Below are 26,960 nucleotides of genomic sequence, written 5' to 3'. Positions count from 1 at the left end.
CCTTTCCCCCAGCTCTTGCTCTTGCTCTGTGGGAAATGCCTATCCCTTTCCATCACTAAAGCAACTATAACCAAATTATGGTCACTATCACCAAAGTGCTCACCTATCTGCAAATCTAACACCTGGCTGGGTTCATTATCCAGTACCAAATCTAAAGTGGCCTCGCCCCTTGTTGGCCTGTCTACATACAGTTTCGGGAAACCCTCCTGCACATATTGAACAAAAACTGATCCATCTAAAGTACTTGAACTAAAGTATTCCCAGTCAATATTTGGAAAGTTAAAGACCCCATAACAACTACCCTGTCACTCTCGCTCCTATCGAAGATCATCTTTGCTATCCTATCCGCTACATCTCTGGAACTATTTGGAGACCCACAGAAAACTCCCAACAGGGTAACCTCTCCTTTGCTGTTCCTTAACTCAGCTCATACCAGCTCAGTAGATGAGTCCACAAATGTTTTCTCTGCCACAGTAATACTGTCCTTGACTAACAATGCCAGACCTTCCCCAACCTCTGCCCTAACCCCCCTCTCACTCTCCCCTGCACCCACCCTTTTTTTACCATCTTCTCTGTTCTTCCTAAAACATCTAAATCCTGGAACCTGCAACAACCATTCCTGACCTGGCTCTACCCAGGACTACTAAATGGCCACAATATCAAAATCCCAGGTACCAATCCACGCTGCAAGCTCACCCACCTTCTTCTGGATGCTTCTGGCATTAAAGTGACACACTTCAAACTAACTTCTTGCTTGCCGGTGCCTTCTTGCAATCGTGAAACCTTATTTCTGACCTCATTACTCTCAACCTCCTGTATACTCGAACTACAATTAAGGTTCCCATCCCTCTGCTGTATTAGTTTAAACCCACCCAAAGAGCATAAGCAAATCTCCCCCTCCAGGATATTGGTACCCCTCTGGTTCAAGTGGAGACCATCCTGTTTGTAGGGGTCCCATCTACCCCAGAAACAGCCCAATTATCGAGGAATCCAAAACCTTCCCTCCTGCATCATTCCTGTAGCCACGTGTTCAATTCCTCTCTCTCCCTATCCCTTGCCTCACTAGCACCTGGCACAGGCAACAAACCAGACATGACAGCTCTGTTTGTTCTAGTTCTAAGCTTCCTCCCTAGCTCCCTGAATTTCTGCCTTAATTCCCCATCTCATTTCCTACCTATGTCGTTGTTGCCTATGTGGACCACAACTTGGGTTACTTGAGGAAGCAGTCTTCTCCTTTGGTAGTATTGAAGTTGCTGATGTGTGCTCAATATTGGGTCACAGAACTTTGGACAAGGAACCAATTTTCATACACAAGCCTGCACATTGTTGGCAGGCTATTCTAACTATGCTAGGCCCAAACCCAGCAGCACAGAGAATGATTGTATACTTGTCTTTCCTTCCCTTGCCCTCAGATCAAACACACATCAAATCTCAGGAATTACTGGTATGCATGATACAGAACAGTGTGGGGCACAGAGAAAACTTGTGATAATAATATAACAAGCAATTGTGAATTGTATTCTGTACTCAGTGGAAAACAAAATTGAGTGGACGCATGTAAAATGGAATGATTCATTACTGCCTGCTTTAGATTACAGTTCAGAATAAATTTATGCCAACGTATTTCTGAACTGAACCATCTGAGCAGCTGTCATGATTGAGAAAAAATAACCTAAGCCTAACAACATTAAAGTAGACAGGAAAATATGGGGCATGGAAAAAGAGTGGGCCATATACACAAGGTGATGATGGTGTAGAATCTCAATCCATTGCACTTGTCACACATGTTCCAACGTTCGTTGTTTTCTCCTGTGGGAGGCGGACGAGGTTGGTTGAGACACTAGTTTTGTAGTTTAGATACTCTGCACCCTGATACAGGCAAAAGTATCACGTGCAGGCCAGTCTGCTGGAACATGACAGTCGTGTTCCGCCGCAACCTAATGCTATAGAAAATTGCGCTGTAGAATATCGCTACTAGAAAATCAGTATATCCAGTCAAAAGTTTGCTTTATCCAAACAATGTCCCCAATTCATCAATTGCATTATAGTCAATTCGCACTGATGAAATGTGTGTTATAGCAGGGATATGGATAAATGGATAAGTGGATATTGTAGTGGTTGCAATGAGGTTGGCCAGGTGGACCTCATAGGATATGAATTCCCTGATTGGACCAGATTAACAGCCTCAATCAGGGAGCCCTGGCTGACAGACATAAACAGGAGTGTCAGACATCCTGCTCACACCGAGAGCTGGATCAGTGTCAAGGACTCTCCACCTGTAAACATAGGTGACTTGGTGAGGGGATACCAGCCTCTGTGGAGTTATTTCAGATTCCTTCAGAGAGTTAAAAACACACTAAAACAGGTTATTTCCTACTCAAAGATAGCAATTAAAAGTATTACCTCTGGAAATACGGGTATTTACTATTTTAGACCAGGGCAAGCTGTGTAACTCCATCCACCTGTTTAGACTAGTGAAAAGTTTCTTCATCCCCCCTCACTGACCCATCCCCACCAATGACCTGCACTCCCTCATCACCTTCTTAGTCTTTATAGAAATTCCCATTTGGCTAACATCTAGAGTCCAGAAAATAAAGTTAGAAATGTATAGTGCTGTATATGCACCAAAATATGAACAAGGAGAATTCCACTTCACCCATACCCCTGCATTCTAAAACTGTGCCTGCTATATAAATGCAGCTTTGGATGACTGCTGTCCAGAACTCCGCGTAGAGGAAAGAAATTACAATCACTTCCATGCGCTGAATCTGACACGAATGGGTGGAAGTTCCAATCAGAGTTCACATGCAGGCTACATTCTTGCATATAATATTTTGACAGCGCTGTTAAACCTTTTAAAATTAATGCATTAACCTTGCACTAAAATAGCATGACTACAAATATATGAGAGCACATTAAACCTCTCTATGTGAAGGTAGTGATTCCCATAGTTGAATTAACCTATGCTTCGCCAGATCGATGATGCAGAAACCTGTACTTGCAAAAGTTTACTGCAAAAGAAAATGCAGAAATAAAATTTGTAGGTGGAAAACAAGTAATAAAAAAGGCTTGATGTGATTTGTTTCTTTGCTCAACAGAACAACATTGCCTCAAATATCGGGCCTAATTTGGGAAACAGAGATTTCTAAGGACTGGATAGACATGGTTAGAGTGCCACCTAGAGCACACATTGGCAACTTGCTCTTTTCCAGTAGATTACATTTCCTCACGAAGAAGATGCAAGCACCACACAGTCACTGAGAAGGTATGTCCTTTTATGATGGCAATCAAAGCTCAGAATGGACTGCAGTAGCTGAGACCAGAATCCTGGAACTACAAGTCAGGTAGTTGCTATTCACAGGATCATGAAGTATTCCAGCTCAGATGTGGCCATTTGGTCCATCAGGTGTGTTTCCACCTCAGCCCCGATCCAATTTCACTCTCCTGCTTCTTCCGTTCTCCTTTAATATTCTTCATTTCCAACCAATGATCTCTTTAAAGATTTTTATGGGCTATGGTTCACAAGTGCTTTGTGATTAATAATCTTTTAACCACCTCCTGTCTGAAGAGAAAGCTCACCCCTGATTCTTTTGGTAACCACCTAATATTTGTGCATCCATCAGCCATAGAAGCAAACTATCAGGATCATGATCAATCTTAAAACTAGATCAGTTCTTCAAATAAAACCATTATTATAATCCCAGCTGATGGTAATACTGGACATATCAGATCCAATAGTGAAACTGTCTTAATTGGTCATGTTTTTTTAAAAATGGCACTTTCATTGAAACATGAGCACACCAGGCTGTAGACATTTGAGTACAGGAGTTGGGAAGTCATATTGAGGTTGGACAGGATATTGGTGAGATCTCTTCTGGAGAACTGTGTCCAGTTCTGGTCACCCAGTTATAGCAAGGATGTTATTAAACTGGAGAGGGTTCAGAAGAGATTTACTAGAATGTTGCCAAGTATGGAAGGTTTGAGTTATAAAGAAACACTGGATAGGCTGGGACTTTTTCCACTGGAGCGTAGGAGGTTGAGAGGTGATCTTCTCAAGGTTTTATAAAATCATGAGGGCTATAAATAGGATTAATGGTAGGGTCTCTTCCCTAGGAAGGAGGATTGCAAGACATGAGGGTCATAATTTTAAGGTGAGAGGAGAGAGATTTAAAAAAGGTATGAGGGGCAAACCTTTTGCATAGAGGGTGGTTCGTGTGTGGAATGAAGTTCCTGAGGAAGTAGTGAATGGGGGCACAGTTACAACATTTAAAAGACTCTTAGATAAGTATATAAATAGGAAAGGTTGGGAGGGATATGGACCAGGAGTAGGAAGTGGGATTAGTTTAGTTTGGGATTATGGTCGAGATGGACGAGTTGGACCGAAGGGTCTGTTTCGGTGCTCTATGCCTCTATAGAACTGAAGTTTATTACACAAAAGAAATAGAAATAAAATAGAATGAAGCAACTGAAAACAACAGAATTTGAAAGATTTCAAAATGTACATCAAAACAAAGTCCTATCTACTCCCCAACACCATCAATTCACAGTTACTCAAAAACCGGAGAAATTATTTTCTTATCAACTCTGTAGGTTTTGACTTTACGATTTCCTCTCAGTTTCGATTCTTTGAGCTGTGAGGTCTTTTCCCCTGGAATATTTACATAGCCGTAATCTTAGATTTTCTCAGCAATACAGACTTTCCTGGTGTGGAAAGTTCACAAATGATACCCTTTCACAGAGGTAACTTAATTCCTTAATTGCTCTGAACAAGCTCTATTTTTCTGAGAGAAACTGAAGTTACACCTAACTGAAGTAAGGCCATTCGGCCCATCGAGTCTACTCTGCCATTTAATCATGGCTGATGGGCATTTCAAGTCCAGAAGATGCAGAAGATAGAGTCTGGGGTGGGGGTAAAGAGTAAACCATAGTTAGGGATAGAGCCCAAACAGAGAGAAAAACAGTTGGACAGTCAAAGGCGTCGATAACGATCTGGCTGGGAGGGTGAATAATGGAAACGGTTAGTGACTAACAAAAAGTAGTGTGTAATGGCAGGCTGTATGATAATAGGGCCTGGTGCATGGGGATTAGAAATGTGGAGATTTAGAGCTGTATCCGTTCTAAGAGATAAACGAGGAGAATTCCACAGCACCAATACCCTCGGGTTCTAAAAACCGTGTCTGAAAGGTGACACATTGGCTCAGTGGTTAGACCAGGGACTTGGGTTTGATTCCAGCCTCAGGGGGCTGTTGTGGAGTTTGTGCATTCTTCCTATGTCTGTGCGGATTTCCGCCACGTGCTCCAGTTCCCTCCCACAATCCAAAAGTGTCCAAGCTAAATTGCCCATTGTGTCTAGGGATGTGCAGGCAAGTGGGCACAGGCAACATACCAGCTTTGCCACATGGTCATGGCCAATCTCAAATTTACAATGCAGTTCAGCCCCTCAATGCTGCACCAACACCTTGTATTGCAATGCTTCTGCAAAGGTGCGTAGAGACAGCTACCCATGTTCTCCATCAGAACAGGTCACATCTTAGGGCTCTTTACTTGCTATCTTAGCCCTCACTCACTTTATACTTAAGCGGACATTCACAACACCTCTGCCTTGCACAGACAATCTGGCAGCTTGAGGAGGCAGGCATGCTGGTGTACTGCACTGTATCATGTCAGTGTCACACCTAAAGTGTTTACCCACAGCAGAGATGATGCTGCATGCAGTACTGCGAGTGGTAGACCATGAGCTTTGGTGGAAGGTGGGTACAAAGGTAGCAGAGGAAACCCTGCTTACCTTGAGAAGTGTAGAAGATGAATAAACATTTGTAATATCTGTGTGTTCCTCTTTACCATGGACACCACAGAGGCCTGATTGGCTACTTCAGACCAGGTTGGTAGTGTCTAGTAACACAGCCTCCTCTGGAGGTCTTGGGGAAAGCGGAGAGCCCTCCTCCCACCTCTCCATTCATGAAGACCTCCACATTTGTCTATGTGAAAGGGGATGACCACTTGCTTCTCTAAGCGATGTTGTTTGGAATTGCAAATCTGCAAACTCGGGGCTGTTCCTGGCTTGCAGTGTTTCAAAGAACGTGCAGTCAGCCATTAAGGGTGGTGCCCATGGCATAAACGGTTAGCATTTAAGCTGTTGCTGAGCGCAAGATTGTATGAGAATGGTACCGTGGAGTTGTGATGTATACTTAACGTGATGAGCAGCAGAGAATTGTGTGTGAAAGGTCAACAGGACTCACAGTCAGAAACCTTGATGAAAATCTCCAAAATTGACACTGAGCCAAAACATGGGAAAATAAAGTCCTATCAATTTGGTCAGGCAGTATTTGCTTTTTGGAAATCCATACCAACTGAACTTGATACATTCATATTTCTTCAGATACATACTATCTTTATCCCATACTAGACAGCTTAAGCATCAAGAATTTATTCTCTGGAAATAATTTTGCCCCAGTTTGGTGGAAGGACTAAGTACAGTATCAAGCTCTGGTGTCTGCTGGGGGGTTTTCAAGGTATTACTTGAAACAAGGCAGGCAAAATAGAAAGTTCCCAGTCCCTGACCTGGGTTAGGCAAGGTGACTATCGTACTAGGCTCAATGAGGTGTGAAGGAGAAAGTGAGGCTTGCAGATGCTGGAGATCAGAGTCGAGAGTGTGGTGCTGGAAAACACAGCAGGTCAGGCAGCATAAGCCCTAAGAAATGAAGGGCTTATGCCTGAAACGTCGATTCTCTTGCTTCTCGGATGCTGCCTGACCTGCTCAGCTTTTCCAGCACCACACTCTCAACTCAATGAGGCATGGTAACTCTTGGCCAGGCCTGCCCAAGTGGGTGGCACGATAGTTCAGTGGTTAGCACTGCTGCCTCACAACACCAGAGACTAGGGTTCAATTTCCCCCTCAGGCGACTGTCCGTGTGGAGTTTGCACATTCTCCCAGTGTCTGCGTGGGTTTCCACCGGGTGCTCCGGTTTCCTCTCACAGTCCAAAAATGTGCAGGTTAGGTGAATTGGCCATGCTAAATTGCCCGTAGTATTAGGTGTAGGAGTAAATGTAGGGGAATGGGTCTGGGTGGGTTGCTCTTTGGAGGGTCGGTGTGGACTTATTGGGCCGAAGGGCCTGTTTCCACACTAAGTAATCTAATCTAATATTTGCTGGTACCATGGTAGCCAGCTGATAGTCCAGGCCCGCATCCCTAATAGAAATCTTCCATTCAATATATCCTTAGGTTCAAAACAGTTCGTGGAAGAGGAAATAATTGTTGCCTGTGAAGCATTACTTGACACCGCTCATTCCCGCCCCACTCCCATTCCTTGGACAATGAAGACGTACCAATAGTGGCATCTTTGGAATGTTTTGATTCTGAAATTGAGCACTACAACAGAGATAGCCTGAAAAGAAAGGGACCAATTTTCTGGTGTGGGGGGGAAGATTTAAGTAACCAAAGCTTACTAAAGATTCTGCATGCAGTTTTTATCAGTGAATTAATGGGCTGCGTACATTTCACATCATGCATGTCACCTAAACTAGTACTTACACAAAATAAAGCTGTAATTTCATCACAATAGTAATTAGCACTCATTTTAATTACACCACTGTGTCAAATAATAGCAATTAAGGAAAGAGTCAGGAGTGAAGTAACATCCCAGGGATTGGAAATGCACAGCATTGATATTATCACTGTATGTGTCAAAAATGAATGCTCCAAACTCTCTACTGTACAGGTATTCAATTTAAATATTCACGCTAACTATTTTTCCGAAATTCTCCGCAAAGTAATTCTGGGTTTTATGCAAATTATGGAATCAATTCTGTCGTATTTGCTCTAAAAGAACATGAAGGATGTTGAAATAACTCCACAGATGCCATATCCCATCACCAAGTCACCCTTTGTTTGCACATGGAGCTCCCTCAGAGTCAGCTCTCAGAGTGAATGTGATGTCTGACATTCCTTTTCTTATCTGTTAGTTAGGGCTCCCTGAGTGGACCAGGCTAACAGCCCCAATAAGGGAACTCCTATCCTATGAGGTCCACCTGGCTTTACAATCAATACAGAATTTGAATGTGAATCGTTTACTGTCACTTGTATTTTACAGTGAATAATTCAGTAAAATACAGTGAGAAGCTTCAACTGTTCCCATAATCCAGTGCTATTTTGAATAGTTTAAGAATGAAAAGAGTAAAAATATATAAATGAAAGAGAGTCTAACTTCATTCTACTGCCTCCACCATGAGGCCTGAGCCCTGAGTCAGCTGACCAGCAGCATGCGTGCCTCCTCCAACTGCCACTCCACACATGGCCTCCTTTTTCTGCTGCACCTATGCTGCTGACTGACCCGCCAAAAGAAAAGAAAAATGAAATTTTAAAAAAAGAAAGAAAAAGAGCAGAAGAAAATAGAAGAAAAAAAGAAGTAAAGCAGATGGGAACGGATGAGCCACGGGCAAGAGCCTGCATGCGGCCCTGCTACTCTGCCACGATCTTGGAATAGAAGTGTATAGTCATACAGTAAAGAAAAGCTCAGGCTGAATTGTACAATGGATAGGTGCACATTGTATTGGTGAGCCCTGCCCAGAAGTAAAGTCAGGTATAAACTGACCCACTTTAAAAAGCCAGCTCAGCTGCTGCCTTTATTAAAAGAGCAGCCATTCTGGTGTATGATCCAAGTGATATGAAGATGCATGTGAGAACATCAGGTAAAAATGGGACAGAGTTAGCTGTGCTGCTCTGACAAAACATATGTTCTTGGCGATGCACTGGAGGAGACTAATGTACTGGCACCCCACTCTTCCAAAAACAATCTCCTCTGGGAGACAAATTCTCAAATGAAGTAACATGCAGTGAATTAAACACCATACAGTACTCAAGCCTTGTTATTATGGTTGGTTAAGACCCAGATATCCATCATTCTGTTGAAGCTTCGCAATAGTTTCTACCCTACTGTTGATAGAATACTGAATGGGTTCACAAACTCTTAACATTCACCAATACCTGTCTTTTTGTTTTTGCTGCTATTTACCTATTATTTACTATCTATGCTACTTAACTCTGTGATCTGCCTGTATTGCTCGCAAGATAAAACTTTCCACTGTGCATCGGTACACATGACAATAAATTCAATTCAATTCAAGCTCCTGAACTCCTGCTTGATTGAGGTTAGCTCAATTTACAACAAACTGGAGAACAAAGGTCAATCTGCCTTTGTGGCTCAATACATGCCAGGTGGAGAACATGTCCATCGAGCCATGAATGAAGATGTAAGGGGTCTACTTCCAACATAATGGAATGATACTACAGAGGAACCTCAAATATCCGAATACCAATTATCTAAAATGTTGCAGTAAAGTGGTGTGTGTGTGTGCGTGTGCGCTATTTGGAGACTTAACCCACAAAGGCAGCAGCAGCAGCAATCTTGTTGTTGGTGTCCAGTCCGGCTGCACCGGAGAAGGGATGGGGGTGGATGGGATGGGGTGGGATGGGGGGGAAGGGAGGCAGTGTTTGACAGGGTTGCAGTCAGGGACAGGCAGGGGGTGGTGTTGTGGGTGGGGTCTCACAAACTGTGATGTTGCCTTACCTCCTGAACGGGGAGCAGACTTTAAAAACTCTGAGCCCCAGAGGAAAGGCATTTAATCAATTAACCAAATAATCAATTATCTGAACGAAATAGTGCCCGCCCATCTCGTTTGGATAATCAAGGTACCCCTATATTCTGTTGCATTTATGCGGCTTTTGCCGAACATTTCATTTGTGTATATAAACACCAAAAACAAGAGTGGACATTGATAATTGATTCAATGCTAAATAAACTATTCTCAGTACCCACTACGCTGCCCAATTATGCTACCCACTATATCATGGCTCAGACCTACCTGCAGTGGGTTTTTCATTTGTGATTGTGGAATTCTGGTAGATGGAGCGTCTTCCATTCTGCGGCTGTCCAATCACAGGTGTGGCTGGAGAGTTTACATTGGATAGAATACAACCCGTAACCCTCTAGGAGAAAGTTCAAAAAGAGGTGATAAACAACTCAGGTTATTAGCATCTCTCACTATTTCAGAGTTTGTTCACAATGATACTAATTAGCTTCTACAGTTGCGAGCAGATGATAACAGCTTCCTTGAGTAAACAGTTTTTGATCTTATTATTTCCAATTAGCACATCAGTTAAATGTTAAAGTACTTTATTTCACAGCTTCTTTAACTGGTGGTGTATTTGAACTAATTTTGACTTTAAAAGCCCCAGAATTTCACTTATTATTCTTGCAATAAGCTGCAAAGTTTCAGTTCAATTGTCTCAAAGCGGTATTTATATCAGGCAGAACTGTATTTAAGCATCATGGGTCTTATCTCTCAGCTGAGGTGCAGGCCAGGCACTTGTACAGTCCCAGGGAAGGTCTCACAAACCATGGGCCAATCAAGCCTTGGCAAACCCGCCCAGTTGGAGCTGCCAGCCAAGCTGAGGCTGCTAGCTCTTTCTCCTCTGGAAGAGGATTCCTTCTCATTGTTGCTAAATGTCAGAAGTTAAAAATTCTGGTTAGATAAAGCTGAATTTATATGCTTTTCTCATTAGAGTTTTATTTCTAGTTCACCCACCACAAACTCAACTACACTGATTACTTGCTCCTTTTATTAATGCACCCAGTTCTCACTCAATTAGCCCTTAATTAACATTTGAAGTCATGTGTTCTCTAACTCCTATTAGATGATAACAGCTGTGTTTTGTCAAATAATTGAAATTGGCTTCACATAAAGAACTAAGTAGTGACTCTGCAATAGCAACATTACACAAATAGCAACTAATTATTGAAGAAATAAAGTGGTTCTGGACACTGGAAAGCACATTGCCAGAACGGCAATTTCTGACTCAATTTCTGTCTCTTCCTTGCTCCTCCTGTAATCTTTCTTTTTATCTTGAGTTAAATCAATATTACTACAGTTACAGCTCCTCTGAACTTCCTTCTCCTGTTTCCTGGATCATCATACCACTGTCCCATGTGCTTCTAGCTTGCCAACATATCTTCACATGATTGGAATCAAAATTGACTACACTATCTTCCAGGCTTATATTATGTTTTATATTACTATTTCGCCTTGTTGATACATGATCTGTCTTAGGCCTTCATTGAGGTTTTGCAGTTTATTAAAAGGAAAACACACCAAAAAAAAAATGAAGGCCTTCTTTATAGAATGGGGGAATTTGAAAACAAAAAGAATATATTGTTTTCTTGAACTTTAAAAATTAAAAATTGGTAGCATAGTGGTAGATGACACTGTCCATTGAAGCAATCTCATGTTAAACTCTTTCCCTTTGATATTCATAACCAGGTGTAGAAGCAGTTTACAGTACAGGTAGTTTCAGATCAGTCCTCTACTTAGTCAATGGGGTATGAGTATGGTGCTTTCTGAATTATTTAAACTCCATCTGAAATGAGAGCTGAAGTTCAAATTAATAAACAGACACCCTTCACAGGCATCTCCTCAGACAGAGTCATAGTCATACAGATGTACAGCATGGAAATAGACCCTTCCGTCCAACCCGTCCATGCTGACCAGATATCCCAACCCAATCTAACCCCACCTGCCAGCACCCAGCCCATATCCCTCCAAACCCTTCCAATTCATATACCCATCCAAATGCCTCTTAAATGTTGCAATTGTACCAGCCTCCACCACTTCCTCTGGCAACTCATTCCATACATGTACCAGCTTCTGCGTGAAAAAGTTGCCCCTTAGGTCTCTTTTATATCTTTCCCCTCTCACCCTAAACCTATGCCTTCTAGTTCTGGACTCCCCAACCCCAGGGAAAAGACTTTGTCTATTTATCCTATCCATGCCCCTCATAATTTTGTAAACCTTTATAAGGTCACCCCTCAGTCTCCGACGCTCCAGGGAAAACAGCCCCAGCCTGTTCAGCCTCTCCCTGTAGCTCAGATCCTCCAACCCTGGCAACATCCTTGTAAATCTTTTCTGAACTCTTTCAAGTTTCACAACATCTTTCAGATAGGAAGAAGATCAGAATTGCAGGCAATATTCCAAGTGGCCTAACCAATGTCCTGTACAGCTGCAACATGACCTCCCAACTCCTGTACTCAATACTCTGACCAATAAAGGAAAGCATACGAAACATCTTCTTCACTATCCTCTCTACCTGTGACTCCACTTTCAAGGAGCTTTGAACCTGCACTCCAAGATCTCTTTGTTCAGCAACACTCCCTAGGACCTTACCATTAAGTGTATAAGTTCTGCTAAAATTTGCTTTCCCAAAATGCAGCACCTCGCATTTATCTGAATTAAACTCCATCTGCCACTTCTCAGCCCATTGGCCCATCTGGTCCAGATCCCATTGTAATCTGAGGTATCCCTCTTCGCTGTCCATTATACCTCCAATTTTGGTGTCATCTGCACATACAGCATATACAGCTCTTGGCCCATACAAATAGCAGTACAAAATGCAGCCAAGATAGCAGGTTAAATCCTATTGCTTTTATGTGGCACAAAAACAGTATCAAAATTATGTCTGTCCAAAATACAGCAGAATTCATAAAGACTATTGTCCTGCAGGCCTTGATCTGCTTCTGTATCTGAGAAGTAAAATATAGATAGCAAACTCCTTGTCTTTGCTGAATGAAAGGTTCAATCACGATTGCTTTCAGCTAAACCATCTTTCTCTGTGATGTTCTGACGATGTGTTATCTGAAGTATTAATTTATAATATCATCAGCTATGCATACAGACATATTGAACTTGTTGGAAATAACTTTTCAAAAATGCTGTATTTACAAAGAGCTTAAGTTGGTTGGCAGGATTCACTGAGTGGTCAACATTTTGAGAGAGATGTCAAAAGGCCCAGTTTGTTAGTGTAATATACATTGGCCTGAAAGAGGGACAATCAGAGAAAATGTGACACGGGGCAGCATCCTTTGCCCTTTCTTTCATTGAAACCTCTGTCATCAACATTTGTGAGTTAAAACTGGAAGGCCTCACCACCACATGTGAAGTGTTCATAAAGGAGAAACCTGAGTCTACACCATTGTCTTAAAAAAGAGAATTAAATCAGCCATTAGGATTCAGGAAGAGACCCCATTGCTTACAGCTAACATGGAATGTGATTTTAACTGCGGATCAGTATTTGGAATAAGACTTTTTTTCAAACATTCGCTGTTACTTTAAAAGTACTTTTAAGATAACACTCTGCTAAAACTGTTTTCCAGGCTTGAAGGTTGCCTGTACAGGTATATATGTAATTCTTTTCATATGGGCAATTGGATATATTTGTACATTTAAAATTTGCCAATCATCTCTGCATCTTTGTTTGAACAAGTTTTTTTCACAATAAATAAGTTTTTGTTAGTTTGAGGAATCTGGCTGACTAGATTCTGATACTTACTTCTTTACAGTCAGTATGTATAATTGGAAATATCACCTCCCTGTTTAAATACAAACTTTCTCGAGGCTGCTGGAGGAGTGGGACAAGGATAGGAATCAGCGAGGTAAAAACAATGACTGCAGATGCTGGAAACCAGATTCTGGATCAGTGGTGCTGGAAGAGTACAGCAATTCGGGCAGCATCCGATTTTGCTGCTCGTCGGATGCTGCCTGAATTGCTGTGCTCTTCCAGCACCACTGATCCAGAACAAGGATAGGAATCAGTCTGTCTTCCTAGTTAGGTCGTGACAATGAAAAATCACTAAGGGTAACCAGGTGATGGTAAATTTGTTGGAGCAGAGCTCACGTTTTGATATTATTAGGAAGTATAGTAATTTTACTGTGCTATACGTTTATTGAGCTCCCACTGAGTGCAGTATTTTACAGGGGTAGGGGTGTGCACACAGCTCAGCTCTCCCACTATGAAAGTCTACTGGCAGCTCCAGCAGCCTTGGCACAGCCAAGAAATTAGTATCAGACAATGTCAGTTCTGCAGGAAGGAACAGATGGGAGAAAGTGAGGATCATAGATGCTGGAGAGTCAGAGTTGAAAAGTGTGACATCGGAAAAGCGCAGCAGGTCAGGCAGCATCCAAGGAACAGGAGAATCGACGTTTCGAGCATAGGGTCTTCATCAGGAATGTGGGAAGAGAAGGGGGATGAGAGATAACTAGGGGGGTGGAGATAGGCTTGAAGGAAAGGGAGCTGGGAAGGCAACAGGTGGGGGGTGATAGTCATAGGTCAGTGGGAAGGGTGGAGCGGAGAGGTGGGAAGGAAGATGGATAGGTAGGACAGGTCAAGAAGGCAGTCCTGAATTGGAGGGTTGGATCTAGGATCTAGGATGAGGTGAGGAGAGGGGAGATTTGGAAACGGGTGGAGTAGATGTTGATGCCGTGTGGTTGAAAGGTCCCAAGGTGGAAGATGCGGTGTTCATCCTCCAGTTGTTGGGTGGCTTTGATTTCGTGATAGAAGAGGCCCAGGACCTGCATGTCCTTGGTGGAGTGGGAGGGGGAGTTGAAGTGGTCAGCCACAGAGCGATGGGGTTGTTTGGTGCGTGTTTCCCACTGAAGTTCTCTGAACCACTTGGCAGGAGGGTCACTGGACCCAAAACATTAACTCTGATTTCTCTTCACAGATGTTGCCAGATCTGCTGAGCTTTTCCAGCAACTGCTGTTTTCGTTTCTGATTTACAGCATCTGCAGTTCTTTTGGTTAATATTTCAGGTTGATTGCTTTCATTCTACTCTGGATATTCTGGGCTAGTTCCGTCGTTAAAGTGATAAGAATCCCTCCCGAAAGAACAGGATCCATCAGAAACTAATAGGCAGCAATGCAGCTGTGATCATATTGCAGGAGCTGTAAGATGTGACACCAGGCTGCGCGGTCTATGTTAAATTGTAGGTGAAATGTCTTGTTGTGCCTGATGGGAGAATCCCATGTACTGCATCTGTATTCGTACAATCTATCATAAAGTGCCCCAAGGGAACAAAGAACCGGGTGAGCATTTTTAAAGTTTAGATTCACATTGTCCCCCATATGGTGCCAACACTAAGCTTTTTGAGATGGTTTTCCTGTGCGTACTACATAGTTTTAATTCAGTGTTATATCAGAGCCTGGCAATGGAGTTATTCTGCTTCTTTCACATTGCTATGCTACATTCTATTGATCTGAAAATGTGTTGCTGGAACAGCGCAGCAGGTCAGGCAGCATCCAGGGAACAGGGGAATCGACGTTTTGGGCATAAGCCTTATGCCCGAAACGTCGATTCTCCTGTTCCTTGGATGCTGCCTGACCTGCTGCGCTGTTCCAGCAACACATTTTCAGCTCTGATCTCCAGCATCTGCAGACCTCACTTTCTCCTACGTTCTATTGATGTAAAGACAGCAATCTGATAGTATCATTGATTATCTATCAACTACTGTCTAATCCCATTTTCCTCAATGGTGTTTTTGTTAACCAAACTAAAAGCATCCAACCTAAGAATATCACTTTCCAACAACTGCTGTCTGTGTACATAACCTGAAGATTTGGTCCCTGATGGTTTCATTATTCCAAAGCTAATTCTTGAAATTGAATAGGGTAGTGAATTCCACGAGGTTAATACAAAAATAAAATAAATCCTAACTTGTACATTATACTAATTTTAAGGACAAGTTGCAAAAGACCACTTCACAGACCTGGATCTGAATTGAGTGAGGATTTAAACAACAAAGGTGCTCTCTGTCACCCTGTCATGGAGGTCCTAATTTTTTTTTAAGTTAATATAAAGAAGTTCAGTTAGTTTGCACAAATCTGTATACCTTTTCTGTTTTAACAGATCTGGTTTGTGTTTTGGTTCTGCTCTTCACATGCCTAGATTGGGTGGATTTTCTCTTTGGAGTATTTGCTTTCAGTCCATGGTAAATATTGAATATATTTTTATTCACTGATGTATATTGGAGATGAGCCTGTTTCTCACTGGCCTCCAATGATCTTGCCAGTCCCTTTAAGAGGAAGGTAAGTAAATAAAACACATTTTCTTAATGCGAATGTTATTCCCAAGATTTAAAAGAGAAAAAATAGTATTACTGCAGACAAGATTATCTAGTTTAGTGCTCTGCTTTGAATTTCCAGTTAATCTCCAAGGTTTTTAGAACCTTATTTTATTGAATTGGTAGGAAAGGGGTAAAGATGAAATCAGAAACTTTAGATTAGATTCCCTACAGTGTGGAAACAGGCCCTTTGGCCCAACAAGTCCACACCGACCCTCCGAAGAGCAACCCACCCAGACTCATTTCCCTATACCTAACACTATGGACAATTTAGCATGGCCAGTTCACCTGACCTGCACATCTTTGGACTGTGGGAGGAAACTGGAGCACCCAGAGGAAACCCACGCAGAACGTGCAAACTCCACACAAGACAGTTGCCCGAGGCAGAAGTTGAACCCGGGTCCCTGGAGCTGTGAGGCAGCAGTGCTAACCACTGAGCCACTGTGCCGCCCTGAACACTGAAGAATATTAAGGTAAAACATTGAATAGGGAGAAAAGTATTAAACTTGGTAGAGAAAATAGAAAAAAAGGAATGGTTAATGCTAGAGAGAAAAAAATGAGAGTATTCATATACCAAGAAATAAGTGTTAGGACAAAAAGAATTAAATAATGTGGAAAATATTTTGGCTTGTGTACAGACATTGCACAGACAGTCAGACAAACTTGCAGATAGTATCTTTCAGCTGCTCATCAGAAAAGTGATTTCTAGATCAGGAATTCTTTGTTGCCAAATGGGAGATGTATACTGACAAGCAAAAACTTAATTGGGCATGAGTTGGATTCAAACAGCACTTATTTGTTTCTGAATTGTTTTCAATGTATCAAATAATCTTGTGGATAAAAAATGATCTAATTCTGAGGCAAGTCAGTAAACATTCTCACAACCAGAAATATTAACTGAGAACTGCTACCTTACTTTCATGTAATTTCTTGTTACTGAGTAATTGAAACCAAATGAAGCCAGTGGCACGTCACTTTAGGGCAAAGAAGGTCGATGTCAACCCTCCACCACTGAATGGCCTAAAGAACTAAAGGCAAGGTCTGGACCAGAGTAGAACAAGGAAGAAAATAATGACTTAAATTTCATGGATCAAAAAGCAAAGGGGTAGTAATAGTTAGAGTAAAGAAACAAAACAATTTTCAAGAGTGAGTGTAAATGGCAGAATAATGAACTGAAAGCAAAACACATGGAAAATTAACATAAAACACAAAGAATTAAACAGGCATGTGGCAAAAAAATAAGAATCAAAATGTGCCTGAGGCTCAAGATCTAAACTGTTGAACTGAATGAGAAGTTCAGAACATTATAAATTACCTAATTGGTAGATGAGGTGTTGTTCCTCCAGCAGAATAATGCAGCAACAATTTTTGTGTTTTTTAACGACAATATGAATCCCTGTACCCCTTCTGTTTCTCTTTCTTAAATATAGGAACTACATTAGCTAGCTGCTAACATTCTCTGGTACTGCACCTCTCTAATAAATGATTAAATATGTGTTGTAATGCTTTTATCACCCCCCTAGATTATCTGAAAATAGATGAATACAATTCACCTGGACCAGGAGTTTTATCTTTTTTGAGTTTCACTCGTTTATTCAAATATACCTTTTTTAAATTTTAAATGCAATTATCTCATTATTCATCACAACATTCACTGCCATGTTGCCCTGTTCTATCTTGCTGGTAAATACTAGAGACAAATAAATTGTTAATATTTCTACCATCCCTCTTATCATTATCAGTAGGTTCCAATGCTAGCAAAATTACAAGCAGAATAAAATACTGAAGAAATAAACCCATTCGATAAATTTAATCTTTATACATCAAAGATTAGATACAATCAAGAGACAAGAATCTTTTCCAATTTATTTCTGAGGGAGATTAATAACCAAAAGGAAAACTTTGAAGAAGAGGAAGATGAAAGTTCTAGCCTGACCATTGATGAAATTAGGTAACCACTACAAAATATTGTCCAGAATTGGAAAGAGGTCCGAGTGACCATGGGCTATGTGGGATTTGTGGCACAATTGGTCCAGAGGTCCAGCAAGGCCTATCCTGATGTTGACAGCCTCTTGCTCCATCTATTATATATTTACTGAACGGTGAGGTGGGTTGCCAATTAAAGGGAATTATAGCATGTACAACACCTTATTAATGGCACAATTTGCCTCATTGATATTCAGCTATATATTTTATCCAACCAACCAAACAAGTTAGACATTAGGAAATCTTGACATGGCAAGTACCTGGTAGCTTCAATTCACTCCAAAGGACCTCCCTATAGACACCAGGCACCAACATCTCAGGGCATGCTCATAGGCACTGCACATCTTGTCCATGGAACTACCAGCATCTAAGAACCCTCATGGTAAATATCCAATCCACTTAGAGTATGGCGCTCCTACACTTCAGTACTGCACCAGCAACCAGCACTGTAATGTTGCTGCAAGGATACTGTGTACTCAGGAACACACACCAAGCTTGGACATGACCAGGCTGCATCTCCAGCTCTTCACTCACTAACGTAGTCCACACTCAATTTGAGCCTATGTAGGTGCTCACAGCATCTCACATTATTCCTGTCTTGTCTTGCCATTTACAGAAGGGAAGCTCATTGTGGTTGGCAGCAGGCCCCAGTCAAGTCATGGGGGATGGCCTTTACCCAGGGGGTCCTGAGTAAGTCAACTGCAGCCTTTGATACCAGTCTAGGGTTTGGAAACAGTCAGTCAGCCACCTGGGCTGGTCAGAGTCACTCTTCACATAAAGGGGCGAGGAGCTGAATGTTGGGCAGCCTACTGCCCATCTGGAGTCCTGTTGACCCACTGCAGGCTGTTTCCTTTCTGGAAGCAGAGACAGTGGCAGGTTTTAAAGGATTGAAAGTGAGTAGCACAGCTGTTACTTTTGGAGTAGGTGGGGCAGTATTATGAGTGAGTGAGTAGGCAGGGCAGAGGGCATGTTGGGGTGTGTGACAGTGAGGGACGGAAGATATTACAGGCATTAATGAGAGTGATAGAGCGGGAGCATTGGTGGGAGGTGAGTACAGTAGCAGAGATAGAGTGTGAGGAGAGAGAATGGTAGCACCGACACTGGTGAAGTGGAGAAGGACATTAATCTTCTTCCTCCCTGCTGGATATTTCTGCAGATGGCTGAGATTGCTTTATGAGAGTGGTAGCCTGGGACTAGGCTGGCATGGCCTGGTGTCACAGCCTTCACTGCTAATCCTGGTGGAAGAGGAAGTCCCCACATCTACATCATCCTGTCCAGGAGGACCTCCAGATCCCTACCTGAAAAATGGGGTGAGCAGAATCCTGTAAGGCAGCTCCAGACTGACAGTGCTTGACTGAGTGCACCAGTCTTTTCAAGATGGCACAGGTGCAAAGGATGCAGGTCTTTCAGTAGCTCTCTGGTGAAAGAGAATTCTTCCAGGAATTTCAGGAATGAGGATAGGATTAGACAGGAGAGACACCGTAGGGATGAGTTATACAGTTAAGACGTGTATATACTGTAACGTGTGGCATAATATGGTGAGAACTCTCACTAAGCCACACAGCATATATCCCTCGAAAAACTCAATGCAACTTGCATTTAGCCAATAAGGTAAGATTTAGCCTATCAAATATAGCCATAGAATTCCCACATTGTAGAAGCAGACCATTCAGTCCATCCAAGGCACACTGACCCTCAAAAGAGTGTCCCACCCAGCCCCTGCAACCCTGCATTTCCCATGGCTAACCCCTCCCAGCCTGTACATCCTTGGACACAATGGACAATTTAGTATGGCCGATGCACCTAAACTACACACCTTTGGTCTGTGTGAGGAAACTGGAGAAACCTACATTGGAAATTTAAGAAGGAAGTTAAAGAGAAAGTGAGAATGAGAGAAGTTAAGAAAGACAACAGAATCAATGGAGCAGAAAACTCAAGAAGGGATCACACAGTATGGTCAAGTGAAATAGGGAGGATGAGGGGAGTCATAGATTAAAAATATTATGTATGAATGCACGAAGCATAAGAAATAAGGTGGATGAGCTTGAGGCTCAGTTGGAATGTTGGCAGCTATGATGTTGTGGGGATAACTGAGAGGTGGCTTCAAGTGGACAGGGCCTGGGAAATGAATATTCAAGGCTATATGTGCTATCAAAAGGACAGACTGATGGGCAGAGGGAGTGGGTGAGGAATGATATTCAGTCCCTTGCGAGGGGGGACATAGAATCAGGAGATGTAGAGTCAGTATGGATAGAGCTGATAAATTCTACGGGTAGAAAGATCCTAATGGGAGTTATCTACAGGCCCCCAAACAGTATCTGGATGTAGGGTGTAAGTTGAATAAGGAGTTGAAATTGGCCTGTCGCAAAGGTATTACTACAGTTGTTATGGGGGATTTCAACATGCAGGTAGACTGGGAGAATCAGGATGGTGCCGGACCCCAAGAAAGGGAGGTTGTGGAGTGCCTCCAAGATGGATTCTTAGAACAGCTTGTACTGGAACCAACCAGGGAGAAGGCAATTCTGGGTCTGGTGTTGTGCAACAAGCTGGATTTGATCTGGAACCTCGAAGTAGGAGGTAGTAACCATAATATGATAAATTTTAATCTGCAATTTGAAAGGGAGAAGGGAGAATCGGAAGTGTCAGTATTGCAGTTGAACAAAGGGAACTATGGAGCTATGAGGGAGGAGCTGGCCAAAGTTCAATGGTTCAATACCCTAGCAGGGATGGCAGTGGAACAACAATGGCAGGTGTTTCTGGGTATTATGGAGAAGGTGCAGGATCAGTTCATTCTAAAGAACAAGAAATATCTTAAGGGGAGGCAGGGATGGCTGTGGCTGATGAGGGAAGTTAAGGACTGTATAAAGATAAAGGTGAAGAAGTATAACATAGCAAAGATGAGCGGGAAGCCGGAGGACTGGGAAACATTTAAAGAGCAACAGAGGATAACTAAAAAGGCAATACATGGAGAAAAACTGAAGTACGAAGGCAAACTGGCCAAAAATATAAAGGAGGATAGTAAAAGCTTTTTTAGGTATAAAAGGTTAAGACTAAAACTGGGCCCTTGAAGACAGAAATGGGTGAATTTATTATGGGGAACAAGGAAATGGCATAAGAGTTGAATAGGTAATTTGGATCTGTCTTCACTGGAGAAGACACAAGCAATCTCCCAGATGTAATAGTGGCTGAAGGACCTAGGGTAACGGATGAACTGAAGGAAATTTATATTAGGCAGGAAATGGTGTTGGATAGACTGTTAGGTCTGAAGGCTGATAAGTCCCCGGGACCTGATGGTCTGCGTCCCAGGATACTGAAGGAGGTGGCTCTAGAAATCGTGGATGCATTGGTAATCATTTTTCAATGTTCTATAGATTCAGGATCAGTTCCTGCAGATTGGAGGGTGGCTAATGTCCCACTTTTCAAGAAGGGAAAACAGGGAATTATAGACCTGTTAGCCTGACATCAGTTGTGGGAAAGATGCTGAAGTCAATTACGACTCATTTGGATAGTAGTAACAGGATAGGTCAGAGTCAGCATGGATTTACGAAGGGGAAATCATGCTTGACTAATCTTCTGGATTTTTTGAGGATGTAACTATGGAGATGGACAAGGGAGAACCAGTGGATGTAGTGTACTGGACTTTCAGAAAGTCTTTGATAAAGTTTCACAAAGGAGATTCGTGAGCAAAATTACTGCACATGGTAAAATACTGACTTGGATTGAAAATTGGCTGGCTGACAGGGAACAAAGAGTAGTGATAAACTAGCGATGACTAGTGGGGTACCACATGGTTCGGTACTGGGATCGTAGCTGTTTACAATATACATTAATGATATAGATGAAGGCATTAAAAGTAATATTAGCAAATTTGCTGATGACACAAAGCTAGGTGACAGGGTGAAATGTGAGGAGGATGTTATGAGAATACAGGGTGACTTTGACAGGCTAGGTGTGTGGACGGATGCATGGCAGATGCAGTTTAATGTGAATAAATGTGTGGTTATCCACTTTGATGGCAAGAACAGGAAGGCAGATTACTACCTAAATGGAGTCAAGTTAAGAAAAGGGGAAATACAACGAGATCTAGGTGTTCTTGTGCATCAGTCAATGTAAGCAAGCATGCAGATACAGCAGGCAGTGAAGAAAGCTAATAGGATGCTGGCCTTCATAACAAGAGGAATTGCGTATAGAAGCAAAGAGATCCTTCTGCAGCTGTACAGGGCCCTGGTGAGACCACATCTGGAGTATTGTGGGCAGTTTTGGTCTCCAAATTTGAGGAAGGACATTCTGGCTATTGAGGGAGTGCAGCGTAGGTTCACGAGGTCAACTCTCGGAATGGCAGGACTATCATATGTTGAAAGATTGGAGTCACTTGGCTTGTATACGCTTGAGTTTAGAAGGATGAGAGGGGATCTGATTGAGACGTACAAGATTATTAAAGGATTGGACACTCTGGAGGCAGGGAGCATGTCTCCGCTGATGGGTAAGTCCAGAACCAGAGGACACAGTTTACAAATAAGGGGTAGGCCATTTAGAACAGAGTTGAGGAGAAACGTCTTCACCCAGAGAGTAGTGGATATATGGAATGTTCTGCCCCAGAAGGCAGTGGAGGTGAAGTCTCTGGATACTTTCAAGAAAGAGATGGATAGAGCTCTTAAAGATAGTGGGTTATGGGGATAACGTAGGAACAGGATACTGATTGTGGATGATCAGCCATGATCATAATGAGTGGTGGTGCTGGCTCGATGGGCCAAATGGCCTACTCATGCACCTATTGTCTATTGACTGGGACAACACACACATCCTAGGACAGGCGGAACAAAGACACGCATGAGAACTTTTAGAGGCATGGCATTCTAACCAGAATTCCATCAATAAACACATTGACTTAGACTCTATCTACCTTCCCTTGAAAAAAAGAAACTAAAATGACATCACCCACCTTAAGAAACCAAGACCTATAACTAGAGAGGCGGGACATACCACCAGCGCTTCACCGGAGTCTCTTACTGATGATGTTACCTAGTATGGTGACAAAACCTCTGAAAACACACCTTCAAGCTCAGCAAGCTTATGTATATGTTTCCACTTAAAAAAATCATTGTGAAAGGTATTGGTCGATCTTCATTTTTATGCAGCTAATTTGATACGAAATTCAGTAATTTTCTCAGAGTCCATTCTAACATCTTGTGGGAGGGTCCAGTACCTGTCAAAAATTACTACTCTCACTGTGGAAGAAAATTGTCTCAGTTGGAGTTAATCAAATTTATGTCCATGTCCTCAGAACTTAAAACCATCTGTCAATATTTTTAATACCTGAATCTAGTTCACTCTCAATCTTCCACAGTAACAACACATCTAATTCTGTCAGCAGATCTTTGACAGGTTAGTCATGGTTTGGCATCAGGCCAATATTCCCTCTCAAGTGCTTTATTTTGTGTCTAATTTCTTATAGCTTTCAGGGTGAGCAAATAATCACACAAGATTAATCTTTGTTAAGAATGCTGCTTCTCTCCCAGCCAGGAAGAAACAAATTTCCATGGGGAAAGTGCTGTGAGCCAACTTTGAGTTTTGAATCTTAGGATATTCCATCATTAAGGGCTCAGATGAAAACCAACAATTAATTCTTTATGAGTGGCTTGAAATGTCAGATGGCTAATTCTAGAGCTCAACACTGTCAGAATTAATGAAATCAATGTCTTATTCTACCTTACTGCCATTTTCACTTTCTAAGGCATTGTATTGAGGATACAAGATTGCTCCGTTTCAGGCTGGCTGCAGTGTTCCAATGAAGCTCAGCACAAGCTGGAAGTACAACACCTCATTTTCCCTCAGGGACCCTCCTGACTCAATGTCGAGTTCAATAATTTAAGGACTCAATACTTTGAACTCTCCCATATCTTAGCCCCTACCCCACACACCAGGCCTTGTATCACACAGTCTGCCATGATAAACTACCTATTGTTCGCCATTAACAGCTATTCACTCTCCTAGCCACTCCTTTGTCTGTCCAGCTGTTCTTCTCTCTCTTTGGGCTCTATCCCCAACTATCATCTACACCTTACCCCCTCCTCGACTCCACCTTCAGCATATAAATCGACATTATCCTAGCTACCATCAGTTCTGAGGAACATTAAGCGTTAACTCTGATTTCTCTTTGCAGGGATTTGCTAGCGTTGTTCAGGAGGATTTAAACTAGCAAGGGTGCAATGGGGGGAGAGTTGGGTGGGACCCAGGAAGATACTGAGGAAAGAGATCAGTCTGAGACTGGTACCGTTGAGAAAAGAAGTGAGTCAAACAGTCACGCCAGGCAGGAACAAAGCAGAGAACAAGCTGGGACTGATAAATTAAACTGCATTTATTTCAATGCAAGAGGCCTAACAGGGAAGGCAGGTGAACTCAGGGCATGCTTAGAACATGGGACTGGGATATCACAGCAATTACAGAAACATGGCTCAGGGATGGACAGGACTGGCAGCTTAACGTTCCAGGATACAAATGCTACAGGAAGGACAGAAAGGGAGTTTTTGATAAGGGTTAGCATTATTGCTGTACTGAGGGAGGATGTTCCTGGAAATACATCCAGGAAAGTTATTTGGGTGGAACTGAGAAATAAGAAAGGGATGATCACCTTATTGGGATTGTATTAGAGACCCCATAATAGTCAGCGGGAAATTGAAAAACAAATTTGTAAGGAGATCTCAGCTATCTGTAAAAATAATAGGGTGATTATGGTAGGGGATTTTAACTTTCCAGACACAGACTGAGATTGCCATAGTGTTAAGGATTTAGATGGAGAGGAATTTGTTAAGAGTGTACAAGAAAATTTTCTGAGTCAGTATGTGGATGCACCTATTACAGAAGGTGCAAAACTTCACCTACTCTTGGGAAATAAGGCAGGGCAGGTGACTGAGGTGTCAGTGGGGGAGCACTTTGGGGCCAGCGACCATAATTCTATTAGTTTTAAAATAGTGATGCAAAAGGATAGACCAGATCTAAAAGTTAAAGTTCTAAAATTGGAGAATGGCCAATTTTGACGGTAGAGGGAAATGCTGGATGACTGAAGAAATTGAGGGTTTGGTTAAGAAAAAGAAGGAAGCATATGGAAGGTATAGACAGGATAGATCGAGTGAATCCTTAGAAGAGTATAAAGGAAGTAGGATTATACTTAAGAGGGAAATCAGGAGGGCAAAAGGGGGACATGAGATAGCTTCGGCAAATAGGGTTAAGGAGAATCCAAAGGGTTTTACAAATACGTTAAGGACAAAAGGGTAACTAGGAAGCAAATAGGGCCCCTCAAAGATTAGTAAAGCGGCCTTTGAGGGGAGCCGCAGGAGATGGGGAAGATACTAAATGAGTATTTTGCATCAGCGTTTACTGTGGAAAAGGACATGGAAGACATAGAATGTAGGGAAAGAAATGGTGACATCTTGAAAAATGCCCATATTACAGAGGAGGAAGTGCTGGATGTCTTGAAATGCATGAAGGTGGATAAATCTTCAGGACCTGATCACATGGACCCTAGAACTCTGTGGGAAGCTAGCGAAGTGATTGCTGGGCTCATGCTGAGATATTTGTATCATCGATAGTCACAGGTGAGGTGCCAGAAGACTGGAGGTTGGCAAACGTGGTGCCACTGTTTAAGAAGGGCGGTAAAGACAAGTCAAGAAACTATAGACCAGTGAGCCTGACATCGGTGGTGGGCAAGTTTTTGGAGGGAATCCTGAGGGACAGGATTTACACGTATTTGGAAGGTAAGGACTGATTAGGGATAGTCAACATGGCTTTGTACGTGAGAAATCATGTCTCATAAATTTATTGAGTTTTTTGCAAAAGTAACAAACAGGATAGATGAGGGCAGATTGGTTGATGTGATCTATATGGACTTCAGTAAGGCATTCGACAAGGTTTCCCATGGACACTGGTTAGCGAGGTTAGATCTCATGGAATACAGGGAGAACTAGCCATTTGGATACAGAACTGGCTCAAAGGCAGAAGACAGAGGATAATGGTGGAGGGTTGTTTTTCAGACTGGAGGTCTGTGACCAGTGGAGTGCCACAAGGATTGGTGCTGGGGCCAATACTCTTCGTCATTTATATAAATGAATTGGTTGTGAACATAGGAGATATAGTTAGTAAGTTTGCAAATGACACCAAATTTGGAGGTGTAGCGGATAATGAAGAGGGTTACCTCAGAATACAACAGGATCTGGACCAGATGGGCCAATGGGCTGAGAAGTGACAGATGGAGTTTAATTCAGATAAATGCGAGGTTCTGCATTTTGAGAAAGCAAATCTTAGCAGGACTTATACATTTAATGGTAATGTCCTAGGGAGTGTTGCTGAACAAAGAGACCTTGGAATGCAGGCTCATAGCTCCTTGAAAGTGGAGTCACAGGTAGATAGGATAGTGAAGAAGGCATTTGGTATGCTTTCCTTTATTAGTCAAAGCATTGAGTATAAGTCATGTTGCGGCTGTACAGGACGTTGGTTAGGCCACGCTTGGAATATTGTGTGCAATTCTGGTCTCCTTCCTATTGGAAGAATGTTTGTCACTTGAAAAGGTTTAGAAAAGATTTACAAGGACGTTGCCAGGGTTGGAGGATTTGAGCTATGGGGAGAGGCTGAATAAACTGGGGCCTGGAGAGTCGAAGGCTGAGGGGCGACCTCATAGAGGTTTATAAAATCATGAGGGGCATGGATAGGATAAATAGACAAAATCTTTTCCCTGAGGTGGGGGAGTCCAGAACTAGTGGGCATAGGTTGAGGGTGAAAGGGGGAAGATATAAAAGGAAGCTAAGGGGCAACCTTTTCACGCAGAGGTGGTGCATGCATGGAATGAGCTGCCAGAGGAAGTGGTGGAGGCTGGTACAATTGCATTATTTAAAAGGCATCTGTGTGGGTATACGAATAGGAAGGGTTTAGAGGGAGTTGGGACATGTGCTGCCAAATGGGACTAGATTAGGTTGGGATATCTGGTCGGCATGGACGAGTTGGACAATATGGTCTGTTTTCGTGCTGTACATCGCT

General features: G+C 42.4%; 1 protein-coding gene across 1 annotated transcript in view; it reads right to left on the bottom strand.

Moving 5' to 3' along the window:
• nmnat2 (nicotinamide nucleotide adenylyltransferase 2) overlaps positions 1–26,960 on the bottom strand; it is a 259,268-nt gene that overhangs the window by 18,265 nt on the left and 214,043 nt on the right. The window contains exon 5 of the mRNA XM_043699527.2: positions 9,862–9,985. Coding sequence (XP_043555462.1) covers positions 9,862–9,985 — 124 coding nt within the window. The remainder of the gene's footprint in view (positions 1–9,861; positions 9,986–26,960) is intronic.

The sequence above is a fragment of the Chiloscyllium plagiosum genome, unplaced genomic scaffold (genome assembly GCF_037043375.1).
Source record: "Chiloscyllium plagiosum isolate Xiang-an unplaced genomic scaffold, Cpla_swu_hap1 HiC_scaffold_9, whole genome shotgun sequence".
Classification (NCBI taxonomy): domain Eukaryota; kingdom Metazoa; phylum Chordata; class Chondrichthyes; order Orectolobiformes; family Hemiscylliidae; genus Chiloscyllium; species Chiloscyllium plagiosum.
Note: the sequence above shows the minus strand (reverse complement) of the source record. Positions and strands in the feature narration are given on the sequence as shown.